The sequence below is a fragment of the Sphaerodactylus townsendi genome, linkage group LG01 (assembly GCF_021028975.2).
Source record: "Sphaerodactylus townsendi isolate TG3544 linkage group LG01, MPM_Stown_v2.3, whole genome shotgun sequence".
NCBI classification, from domain to species: domain Eukaryota; kingdom Metazoa; phylum Chordata; class Lepidosauria; order Squamata; family Sphaerodactylidae; genus Sphaerodactylus; species Sphaerodactylus townsendi.
In genome coordinates, this window is record NC_059425.1 from 43,349,146 (window position 1) to 43,362,404 (window position 13,259).

At 43.1% G+C, this 13,259-nt stretch overlaps 1 protein-coding gene across 2 annotated transcripts in view; it reads left to right on the forward strand.

Annotated features, from left to right (window-relative positions):
- The first annotated feature begins 3,937 nt into the window (after positions 1–3,937).
- Positions 3,938–13,259, forward strand: part of FBXO11 (F-box protein 11) — a 51,708-nt gene continuing 42,386 nt past the window's right edge. For both annotated transcript variants that reach the window (XM_048519333.1, XM_048519341.1), the window contains exons 1-2: positions 3,938–4,065; positions 9,689–9,770. In XM_048519333.1, the coding sequence (XP_048375290.1) occupies positions 3,958–4,065; positions 9,689–9,770 (190 nt within the window). In that variant the 5' untranslated portion in view covers positions 3,938–3,957. The remainder of the gene's footprint in view (positions 4,066–9,688; positions 9,771–13,259) is intronic.

Here is a 13,259-nt window from a genome sequence, read left to right on the forward strand (position 1 = left end):
CTCACATGCAGGAGGTGAACGCAATGGCCTTCTGCGGCTGTTGCTCCCGATCACCTGGTCTGCTAAGGCATTTGCAATCTCAGATCAAGGAGGATCAAGATTGGTAGCCATAAATCGACTTCTCCTCCATAAATCTGTCCGTAAGCCCCTTTTAAAGCTATCCAGGTTAGTGGCCATCACTGCACCTCCTGTGGTAGCATATTCCAAACACCAATCACACGCGTTAGCATTGAAGAAGTGTTTCCTTTAATGTCCTAATCCTGTTCTTCCCCAGCATTTTCAATGAATGCCCCTCTGGTTCTAGTATTGTGAGAAAGAGAGAAAAAATTTCTCTCTGTCAACATTTTCATACCCATGCATACAATTTTATAGGACTTCAATCCATATATCTGCCCTCAGCCGCCTCACTCTCCAAACTAAAAAAAAAAGGAGTCCCCAACGCTTGCAGCCTCTCCTCATAGGAAAGGTGCTCCAGTCCCCTCAATCATCCTTGTTGCCCTTCTCTGCACTTGCTTATCTCCTCAATATGCTTTTTTTTTTGAGATCACGTGACCAGAACTGGACACAGTACTCTCCAAGTGCCCGGTCGCACCACTGCTTTATATAAGGGCATGACAATCTTTGCAGTTTTATTTAATCAATTCCTTTTCTAATGATCCCCAACGCAGAGGTTTGCCTTTTTACAGCTGCCATGCATTGAGTTGACATTCCCATGGAACTATCAACTGGGCGCCTAAATCCCTTTCCTGGTCTGTGACTGATAGCTTTTATTCCCCTGTAAGCGATGTTAATGTGAAGTTTTGGATTTTTTTGCCCTTTTATGTGCATCCCACTTTTACATTTGCTTCCCATTGAACTGCATTTGCCATTTCTGGGCCCACTCACCCTAATTTATCAAGGTCCGGCTTGGAGCTCTTACGCCCAATCCTTTGTGGTTCTCACCACCCTACATGAATTTAGGTATCATCTGCAGAACTTGGCCACCTGCATGCTACCCACCTACTTCCAGGTCATTTTATGAATAAGTTAAAGAGCACTGGTCCCAAAAGCGGATCCTTGGGGACACCACTTTCCGACATCTCTCCATTGGTGAGAACTTCCCATTTCTACGTACCCGCTCTTTGTTTCCCTGTTTCTCCAGCAATTTTTTTTAATCCATAGGAGGACTTCCCCTCCTAATTCCTTCATTGCTGGAGTTTTTTCCTCCAAGCAGGTCTCACGGTGAGGGGCTTTGGTCAAAAAGCCTTTTAGGGAAATCCAAGTAGACAATGTCCACTGGTTCCCCCTTATCCACATGTCTGTTTACACCCTCAAAGAACTCTGAAGTAAGTTTGTAAGACAGGATTTGCCTCTGCACAAAAGCCATGCTGACTCTCTTTCTCAGCAGGTCTTTGCTTTTTCTACCATGTTTTATAATTTTATCTTTAATGATAGATTCTACTAATTTACCAGGAACAGATGTCCAACTGACTGGCCTGTAATTTCAAGGGCCCCCTAGATCCTTTACCTTAAAGATTGGTGTGACATTGGCCATCTTCCAGTCTTCAGGGATGGAGCCACCTGATTTCAGGGATAAGTTGCATATTAAAGATTAGAGAAGATCAGCAATTTCATGCTTGAATGCTCTTTAAGAACTCTTGGGTGAATGCAATCTGGGCCAGGGGATTTGGTAACATTTAGTTTATCAATGGCTGCCAGAACTTCTTCCTTGTCTACCACTATCTTAAGCTAGTTCCTCCGGATTAAGCCTCACTAAGAAGCTTGGTTCAGGTGCAGGAATGTTCCTCACCTCCTCTTGGAGTGAAGACAGATGCAAAAGAATTCCATTCAACTTCTCTGCAATCTCCCTGCCATCTTTTTAGCACACCCTTTGTTCCTTTGTCATCCTAACTTGTCAGACTACCGCTTCCCTTGCTTTTGGCTTCCTGCTTTTTTTGATGTACTTGAAGAACTGTTTGTTTGCCTGAATGTCTTGATGTTCAAGGCCATCGTTCCTCATAATAATCCTTTTTTGCCTCCCCTTACAGCTAACTTGGCTTCTCTTTTTGCCACCATTTTGTGTTCCCCTCTCATATTCTTCATCGAATGAAACTGGACTTCCGTCCATTTCCTAAAAAAAGACATTTTTTCTTTTTTCTGATAATTTCCTCAGCCTCTCCTTGTTAACCATGGTGGCTTTCTTTTGGACTGGGTGCTGCAGCTTTTCTACACCTGTGGAACACATTCCAGCCCCTGAGCTTTTATTACTGTGTTTTTAAATAATAACCTTTTCCAAGCATCCTGGACAGTTTGACTCTCTTGATTTTCCCTTTCCAGCTTCCTGCGCACTATCCCCTCATCTTTGAGAAATTTCACCTTTCTGAAGGCCGAGATGTAACTACATTAGTAGTTGCCACTTGTTAGCATGCTGAGATACTGAATCTGACAGCATTGTGGTGGCTGTTCCCTATCGACTCAACAACACTGACTTCCCTGCACCCAGGTCCTGGGTCCCCACATAGGAATTAGATCTAGGATCACCTCTCCCCTGGTTGGTTCCACAACCATCTGCTCTAAGCCACAGTCATTTAGCATATCCAGGAATGCTCTCTCCTTACTATGACCTGAACATGCATTTTTCCAGTTTATATGGGGATAGTTAAAATCACCCATTACCACTACATTTTTGTTTTTGTTGGCCTCTCTAATTTCTTTTTCCATCTCAGAATCCTCTTGTGCACTTTGGTCAGGGGGACGATAATATATACCTAATATTAAACTGTCCTTCACACCTGGTTGCTGGGTAATCTTGCTGGGTAATCTTGAGCCACAGCTTGCTGGGTAATCTTCAGCCATTTATGCACTCTCAACCTAACCCATCTCAAAGGATTGTTGTGAATGTAAAATGGAGGATCAGATATCAGTTTAGGTTCTGGTTCCCCATTCAGGTCAGAGGTAGGGTATAAACAAAGTAGAACTGGTATTGTGTTAGCTCCTGTATAAACATAAATGTTTTAAGACCCTTTCTCAGAGGTATATACTTGAGAACATATAGGATATAATATGTGTATCCCCAACAAGCGAAAGTAAGGAGCCTGTAAATGTGTGTCCATGAAAATATTCATTAGATAGGTACTTGCATCTGGGTTCCAAGCCTAGCCACAGTACCCTGCATGTATAGGAAAGTGCTACAGAGTAATCATGTAATACAGATGGGACAAAGGTGAACAGTTTGATAGTTGAGTAGCAAGGATTATTAAATATGCAGTTAAGAACATAAGAAAGAGCCTGCTGGATCAGACCAGAGTCCATCTTGTCCAGAATTCTGCTACTCTCAGTGGCCCACCAGATGCCTTTGGGAGCTTACATGCAGGAGTTCTGATGGACTATTGGAGATTTGAATGGTTGTGCGGATTTTTGTAAATGCTACATTTGCAGTAGTTGCCACTATAGCACTTGAATGCACACTATCTTACTGAAGTTAAACTGTAACAATCATTTCGTGGCTTGCTCTGCCATGTTTGGCAGCCATTTTGTTGATTCCCCCACCATGCCATGTTAGAATTCCAAAACAGGCTCAAAAAATTTGGGGACCCGTACTGTGTGGGGGGCATACTAAAGTGGAACTGTCTCATGAAAGGCCCTGATTTGTGTCATACTTGTTAAAAAGATCTCTACTACATCATGTTTCGTAATTAACTCAGACTGGGTAAAATGACAAAATTAGTATATTTTATTGATACTAATGATGTTTATAACATTGGAGGCTTCCCCCTTGTAAGAAGCCCTTGCTGTCTAGGGGAAAAGATGTAACAATTTACATGTTCAGAAGTATGTCCATGTTGTTTTTAAGTGTAAATCTAAGTAATAAATATTACATATATTTCTTTTGTTTAATCAGCTTGAATTATTTTATGCATTAATGTAACTTCGGTATCTGTATTTGTTTGTTTGGCAGATGATGATGTACTTGCAGATATGGTTGCAGAAGAATCAGGTCCTGGTGCACAAAATAGTCCATACCAACTTCGCAGAAAAACTCTTTTACCTAAAAGAACAGCTTGCCCTACAAAGAGCAGCATGGAGGTATTTATAAAACAATCGTACTATTCCTTCTTAATAGGAATAATACAGTGGCCATTATTAGAGGCATGCATTTAAAAAACAAATCAGTATTTTTTGGATTAAGATTTTGGGAACCGTTTCCATATCAGTATTCTGGATTATTTGGGATCCTAATAACATTTTAGGATATAGCTCCAGGTTTTGTTTTTCTCCCAGAATTTCCCCCCACCCCCAAAATTGGTTCATTATTCCCAACAGGGGAAGGACAAGAGTGGCTGTTTTTCAAGCAAATTATACCAAAATCTCAACAAACGTAATCCGGTTTATCCACTAAGTGCAACCCCCCCCCAACTTTCAGGCACTCTGATCTAGGGATCTAATTCTGCAAACCCCCTGATCAAGGTGACCTCCATCATCCTATTTATCCCCAATGTTTGCAGTATGGAAAAATTTCTACGCTTTCTCCAGGGCAGAGAAGCTAATAAACACACTGGAGCACCCATTAGCCAAAAGCCTTCAAATACAAATAGAACTGATATCAAAACACTTCTTCACATACGTATGAGCTTCATTTTAGGTGCTTTTGTGAGTTCTGCTTGTTTTAATTGAGATAGTTGTCTATCTTTTCCCAACGTTTCTTTTTCCAGTGATATTTATTGGGGGGGGGGGGGGATTCTTTAAGAACATAAGAACATAAGAACAAGCCAGCTGGATCAGACCAGAGTCCATCTAGTCCAGCTCTCTGCTACTCGCAGTGGCCCACCAGGTGCCTTTGGGAGCTCACATGCAGAATGTGAAAGCAATGGCCTTCTGCGGCTGTTGCTCCCAAGCACCTGGACTGTTAAGGCATTTGCAATCTCAAATCAAAGAGGATCAAGATTGGTAGCCATAAATCGACTTCTCCTCCATAAATCTGTCCAAGCCCCTTTTAAAGCTATCCAGGTTAGTGGCCATCACCACCTCCTGTGGCAGCATATTCCAAACACCAATCACACGTTGCGTGAAGAAGTGTTTCCTTTTATTAGTCCTAATTCTTCCCCCCAGCATTTTCAATGAATGCCCCCTGGTTCTTTGAGAGTGGCAGGTACAGTATTTTTTGCACTGCATTTATTTATTTTCTGCACAAAATTGTGCCAAGAGGCGCTAAGCTCTTCCAGTATTCCCACATGCTATACAGGTGTTAGAGCACAATTTGGAATGGGATTTCAAAAAGTGGACATTTAAATTGTACAATTTTCCTGCTTCTCTTTGTAAATTTAAAGATTTGGGGAAAGTTTTTTTCCCTGACACCCCAACACATACTAAGAGGATGCAGGCACAAGCAAATGCTCACTTCACTCACAAAATCCAGGGCTGAATGTTCGAAGAGTGACAGAACTGACCTTCAGGAAGGCATTTGCTCAGTCCTCCAGGGTAGTGTGTGTGTGCCCATCTGGGAAAAAAAACACGCTCTTAATTCTTGAGAGCCAGTGAGGTCTACTGGTTAAGAGTGGTGGATTCTAATCTGATGAAACTTGCTTTCTCACTCCTCCACATGAAGCCTGCTGTGTGACCTTGGACCAGTTACAGTTCTTTCAGAACTCTCTCAATCTCACCTACCTCACAAGATGTCCGTTGTGGGAAGGGAAGGAGTTTGTAAGCTGCTTTGAGACTCCTTATGGTTGAGAAAAGTGAGATATAAAATTAAACTCTTCTTCTTCTCGTCAGAGGGCATGAGAAGAGCATCTAAGCCACAGATGAGAGGGCTGGCCCAGGCTGTCACTTTCCTGGACTAGTACCTCAGCAGATTGGTGGCATGCAACTTGTAAGGCTTGGCTAAGTAGTCCCTCACTATTGCATCTGGTGTTCTCCTGGATGGTGTAGGCCATCTTGTTTGGGTTGTTCTCTACCATCAATCAAGGAGGCAGGAAATATACTTTAGTCACTTCCTGTAGGCGGGTCGTAGCCGTCTTGCTCCAGTATCTTCCTGCCTCTTCAGGGAGTGCAGCAATTTCAACAGGCTCTTTGCTTATTGATAGGCTTTGTGTCCTTTGGATCCCCAAAACTCCTTTCTGTGTCTGTGAGAGTTTGTAGTCTTTTTTCCTTGTAACTCTGTGTCTGTGGTCCCTTCCCTCCTTGTGTTTCCCTCTTCCCGCCAAAAAAGCCTTCCCTTCAGCGGCTATGGCGTCGGTGCCATTTTCTCCTCACAAGGAGGGATTCTGCCGCTCGGCAATGGAGAACACAGAGGGCAGTGACCAGGTCTGCCAGTCGAGCCTCCCGCTCTCCCCCGCGCAGCCGTGTGGCTGAGAGGGAAGTGCGCACCGGCTGGTCCCAGGGCAGCCGTGGGGCTAGCCAGTGGGCCTCTTCACCATCGCCCTCTCGGCGCTCAGGTCGGCGCGCACGCTCGACCAGCCCCTGTACAGGGTGCCAGGGAGCGTCTGGGCGTGAGAGCAGTGGCTGCAGCCGCGAAGAGGGGAGGCACCGAGAGGATGGTGGGTCATCTTCCCACCTTGATCCCTTTTCCACTGCCAGTGTTCCAACTGTGCAGCCGATGGACGCTTCTGCGGCAGAGGCCTCCGATCTAGGTGGATTCTCCAGGCAAGAGGGAGAGAGGAGGGGGAGGGAAAGCAACATGGCATATGCCATTCCCTCAGAGTGGAACGTCTTCTCCCATCACCGGCTGGAAGCCTTAATGCGTTCCTCCATCAGGAAGGAGGTCTCTAAGCATCTGCAGCCATCCCCTACTCTCCCTCCTTACAGGCAAAGGCCTCGCTCCAGATCCAGATCCCCCATTCCCTGTAGGAGGGATAGGGACTGGCTGACTCTTTGTACAACTCAGAGGGCAGTGACATACCCCCTCACAACACAAGAAGGGATTGGCAATCTGTTTCTCCTGTTCAGGAAGGACATTTCAGATATCACAGGTTTCAGAAACCTCACGCTCAGTCCCCAACCAAAAAGGTCCAAACTTTCAAATGGGCTGATTCTGACCCAAAGCCAGTTTCTAAAACGCAGGAGGCCCAACCTGTCGCTGCAGCTAACGTATTACAGGTCTCAACGGCTCAGGAAGGAATCAGTAAGGGGGGGGTGCCCTCTTTGGTTCGGAGTTTGATAGGATCCTGGTTGAAAACAAAGATAACAAGAGAGCCATGCCCGGATCTGTCAGGTTAGACAAGACCAGGTTTACACCCAAGCCGGCCTTTAGGGCCTCTCGCTCATCCTCTCCCCCCTACCGGAAGGGAAGAACAGCAGGCTGGCAGACGCAACCCTTTTCTCTGACTAGAGCTTCTGTGGCTTAGTTGGGTAATGCAGCCTTTGTGTTGCAGTCTAAAAGCTTGCCGGTTCTAGTCCTGCCAGGGATGAGTAATTTTAAGTGGCAGGATTTTTGCGGCCAGCACAAGTCCAATAAGTCCTTTCGACCTGACTCTAGTGCCAGCAACAAGGCGTGGCTATGTGGGCATTTCGATAGACAGGCGTCTCCTGTCTTTTTGTCACCAGTGGATGGAAACCCATGCCGCCCAGTGGGTCCGGAACATAGTTTCTTCCGGTTTCACCTTAGAGTTCCATTTGTTGCCACAAGACAGGTTCCTCCCTTCACCGAGCAGCTTCACTCCAGAAAAACGGGTCAGGCTTAAGTGGGCAATCTCTCTTCTTACCTTAATCAGGGCCATAGAGTCCGTGCTGTTGGACCATGTGGGAAGGGGGGTATACTTCCACTTCTTCACAGCCCCCAAGAAAAATGGGGATGTCCCCAGTGAAATCACAATTCTATAAAGGCTGGGCTTGAGACCAACTTGTGGGTAATCTAGGATGACATCTAGTGACAGAGTCTCTGGTGTGATTAGCTTCCCCCTGCACCAGCAAACAAACGCTTTCCAGGAAGATCTGTGAATCCTGGTGGTGGATGGACAACATGAGGCTAGCAACATCTCAGTCTTGTTGTTTGAATAGCTCTTCCTTCTCCTACTGTTCTGTTCAAGAACCATGCGGTCAAACTGAACCAAACGCCACAGGTAACCCTGGGAACCGTCAAAAGGATTAACTGGGAAGGTTAACTGGGAACCGTCAAAAGGATTAAGAGCGGTGTCTCTGATAATCCTCGAATCACTAAAACCATGGGGAAGACCAGTAGGGTGCCATCAAGATGACCCTCGCTCTCTGTCATCATTGTATCCCAGTGGTGACAAGTTGTCATTGTATCCCATTGGTGACATCGTATCCCATTGTATCCCAGTGGGATACGAACAACAAGCATAAATCCATTATCCTTATTAACAAAAATAAATATTTTTAAGTTCGAACCACCCAATGACAAGGAGGTGGTTCTGCCTAACTTTTGCTCCAACCCTACCCATCCCAGGGAACGTTTATGGCACCACCTGGATGTGCATTGGTCCCTGAGTGCCTTTCATACACAAGGAAAATATCAGAGAATGTGAGTCCCTGTTTATTAACTCAGTTCCCCCTAGGGTAGGTGAGGCCATGTCTTCTCCAGCCGTTAGTTCCAGCATTAGGGCCTGCGTCATTGAGGCACACAAGGCCAGCCGTCCACCGGTACCCAGTGGCATCCGCAGCCCCACTCTACCAGTCGCGACCACTAGCATGTGCCTTGGTCAAGCCACGGTGTCCCTAGAACAGATAGCTGTAGGGTGGCCACTGGGAGCCTCCCCTCTTCTTTGTGAGCCAGAGGCACTAAAGGTTGACCTCTCTGGATGCTGTTCAGGCCTCCTTTGGAAGGAGAATCCTGGCGTACATTATTGGAGATTAACAGAACCCACCCTACAGGTCACTGGCTTGGGAGTACCCAAATAAGTATGGCGCTACACCATCCAGAGAGAAGCGACCCATTGGATACTCACTGTGAAGGGGTCTTCTGGGTGGTTGTAGGCCATTTTGGCCCTCCCTATTCTCGTTCTTCTCCGGTAATGTGTTTCATATATAAAATTGCAATGTTAACGTTCCAAGCTAGAGTTTCAGAGCCTGTGAGGATTCCTTTGAGCTTTGGTCCCTTCCAGACTTGTTAGGTTAGGTTAGTTTTTTTCAGCATGTTATTGTGTGTGTTGTTGTGGTTCCATTGTTCTTGTCTCATTGTGGTGAGTCCGATCCTCAGCTAGTCAGATACTGGGGCAAGATGGCTATGACCCGCCTACAGGAAGTGACCAAAGTATATTTCCTGCCTCCTTGATTGATGGTGGAGAATAACCCAAACAAGATGGCCTACAACCACCCAGGAGAAGACCCCTTCACGGTGAGTATCCAATGGGTCGTTCTTATACTCCCCTTAATGTCTGATCCCATTGCCTGGGAAAGCTGCCTCTTTCCCCCTCTTTCCCAGTGCTTGGGAAATTTGTAAAATGGAAGAAAGACAGGCCTTAGAATGCCAGCCCCAGATATTTCCAGAATTTTTCAGGACCTAACTTACAGCATTTCAGGAAACCCAAATGTTTCTCCAGGTTTTCAAATATATCTGAAAAATACCAATAAGATTTTAAAAGAATATATTCTGACTTACACTGTCCAAATATACATCCTTAGCCATGGTTCTTCACCATACTAGGGGATAGGAATTGCTGGGAGGGAGTTCTACACATGCATGCAAAAGAGGGAGGTCCAGTGTATTTTAGAACTGCAACTTGGCTAATCTCTTTTTCTGAAAACTTGCTAGGGTGCCTCTACTTCTGCTACAGAAAACTTTGGTCATCGAGCGAAACGTGCCAGAGTATCTGGAAAATCACAAGATTTATCAGGTAATTTTCTCTTAAATGTTTCAGAGAGCAAGTGGCAAAGAAATGGTAGCACCTTGGAGTATCTGGCCTTTGGCAGCACCTCAGATTTGCTGTCCTTGAAACTCATTTTTTAACATGTTTTCAATGGACAGGAGTGGGCAGCAAAGAACCTTAGATTTCCTTATTTGCAGTTATTTGACTTTGATGAATGGATTTCTCTGGGATCAGTGAAGATATTTTCAGCTATGTTTTGTTTGATTTGTGTGAATGGCTTCCTGATGCATATTTGAAATGCCAATTTTAATGGCAACAAACTTTGTCATCAGATAACTTCAAGTGACCAGCTTATTTTTGTTTCAGAATACCAGGGAAAAAAGTAGGAGCTACTCTTACGTCTACTGATGGGCAGGACAAGATGTATTGGAGAGGGAGCATATTAGGTCAGGAAAGTGTTAGTTACTAGTCAAGTTAAAACCTGTCACTTTTGAACCAGATCCAAAAACCAGTAGGTTTTTACTGGTATAGAAGAAAGGGTCACATGTATTTTCTTCTGTACCCTTCTCATCTGTTCACTTCTGTGCTGATGGGTTTAGTTTACTTCTGTGCTGATGGGTTTAGTTTTGACTATATTTTGTAATGCTTCATTGCCTGTATTGCTCATCTCAGTTTAAGCAATACAGTCATTTCTTCCTAAATGAATAGATAAGCATACAGTTGAGAACATCTGAGAGCGTTTTGCTCATGTCTAAGGGCAGATATTTAATTGTTCCCAACACTAGTAATTAAGTAATTAATTAGTTAATTAATTTAATTAATTAATTAATTAATTTTTGAACTTATATACCGCCCAACCCCCGAAGGGCTCTGGGCGGTGAACAACATAAAATTCAAATACAAATAAGCATAAAATCAATATAAATTAATCACTAAATAACATATTTGAAATGCAGCAAATTAATACATAATATACTATATATAGTGTATATATACTATATATAATATACTACTATAGTTTACCAATCCACTTACATCCTCCTTTAGAAAAGTAATGCAAACCATCTTACTAAAGCATTCATTTGAGAAGCCATGATTAATTCTCCTGCTGGGCTGTTTCACTCTGGTGTTTTTCCTTAGTGGACAAAAATAGATACCGTATATAAGTCAGTATATAAGTCGAATTTTTCAGCACATTTTTTGTGCTGAAAAAGCCCTCCTCGACTTATATGCGAGTCAGGTGTATTTTAAAAAATATTTTAGGGTTTTTACTTTGTTGGCCGCTAGGGGGCACGGTTTTTAGGATAGCGGCACCAAAAATTCAGGGATTTTTCAAGAGACTCTCCTGATGATATCACCCAAGTTTGGTAAAGTTTGGTTCAGGGAGTCCAAAGTTATGGACCCCCAAAGGGGGTGCCCCCATCCCCCATTGTTTCCAATAGAAGCTAATAGTAGATGGGGCTACATTTTGAGGGTCCATAAATTTGGACCCCTTGAACCAAACTTCACCAAACCTGACTGGTATCATCAGGAGGGTCTCCTAAAGATACTCTGAAATGTTGGTACTGCTAACATAAACATTCCTCCCCTGACCAAAAATCCAGTTTTGAAGGGTTTTAACTCTTGTGTTTTAGCCTGGTTGCTGATTGAGCTAAGGTTTTTGTACTTTTAAAGTTATTGTTGAGACCATATTGTTTTTGTTGACCCTCTTTTCCACTTACAGAGATAGTTTACTGTTTTTCTTTGAAATAAATATTCAAAAACATTTAACCTACTGATGCCCCAATTAATGTAATTGTATTGGTATCTATTTTTATTTTTGAAATTTACCAGTAGCTACCCTCGACTTATACGCGAGTCAATAAGTTTTCCCAGTTTTTTGTGGTAAAATTAGGTGCCTCGACTTATATGCGGGTTGACTTATACACAACTATATACGGTATAACTATTTTAACTAAAAATCAATTTAAAGAATGCTATGGCATATCTTTGAAGCCATTTAATTGTAAATTTAGGCAGTATTACCTTACTGGCAAAACATTAGTCATGTAGCATCTTGACCAAATGAATAAATAAATGTAGTACCTTTTATTTGAGACAAAATGCCTATGATACCACTATGTCCTCCCAAATCAAGTGCCCTCATATAAAGTAGGAATTCTTGATACAGAAAAACAGAAGGCTGCTAGCAAGTGCTTGTTGTGGGCATGTAATCCCAGTGACATATTAAGATCAAAAAAGAGAGCATGAAATTAGTTGAGGAGTTTGTGATGAGCACTGTCTTGGTCAATTGCGATTTTTGCATATTTCCTCTTTTCTTTCACATGATGCACTGAGATTTAAGTCTGAAGCTTTCAGCTTTCTTCAGCTTGTCATGATGTCTACATGAGAGTGTCTTAAACTAGAATTTTGTTTCTTTTTTCAGTAACTGGGAATTTTTACGTTAGATATCTCAAACATGCATTAGTCATTTGATCTGCTAAAATGCATATTTTTAAAAATTAATTATTATATAACTTCAAAAGTAATCTGGGATAGAAGGAGATCTGAATTTAATACATGCATGGAGTCATTTTAAACAGGTCTACTCAGAATCCTACTGAGGTCCACTTAGTGCAACTTACCCCTAGGAAACTGTTATTAGGAGTGCATTGGCCATCTTGTTAAAATCTTTACACTCTTAAAACACTCCTGATACTATCAGCACAGTTAATTGGAGACTGCTTTCTCTTTTTCACAGAGGGAAACGAATTTGAGCTTAGGTATTGTAACTGACACAAATGATGTGCTCTTCCCATCCAGGAAGCTTGCTTTAGCAGCTCAAATGACAGTAGTTGATTGAGGCCCAACACAATTGCAAGTAGCAAACTGATTCTTTTTTCCCCAAGTTCTGTTGCACTGAACCTCAGAACATTCAGGGAACAGCAAGAAGGCTTCTGCAGTAATCTGAACAATAATGAAGAATGTATGGAAGAACTGGATCCCATTTAAGTTTTCCACAGGCACAAGGGAGGCAATTTCATCAAACCTCCCCCAACTGGTGCCCCGGAATGGGATTCCCTGTGCCCCGGAATGGGATTTTAGAGAGGTATTTTGGGCTGCCCCTGGAGGGGGGGAATTGGTCCACCAAACACACACACTGTCCCCACTGATATACAGGCAGGATCAAACCCATTAATTACTAAGTGGAGTCTCTTTGTGGATTTAAAAGTTGTTGGTTCTTAAGTTTGTATGCTCCTTCCTCACATCATGAGGTGCGCAGAGTCTGAGAACAAAAGATGTCAACTAGCCCCTGCTAAAATCTTCCCATACAGCTTCCAATCATCCATGTACAGCAAATGAGAGGTTTTTTTCCAAGTTTTGGCCATTTGATAGCCCAACTTTGTTTTCTTTAAAATTACTGTTAGTGGGATTATGGCAATGATAAACAGTAAAGGTGATAGTGAATCACCTTGGAAAATTCACCTTGGAAAATTCCTCGCTTAATGTTGACTGTTCCAAAGTTTTCATTTCCAG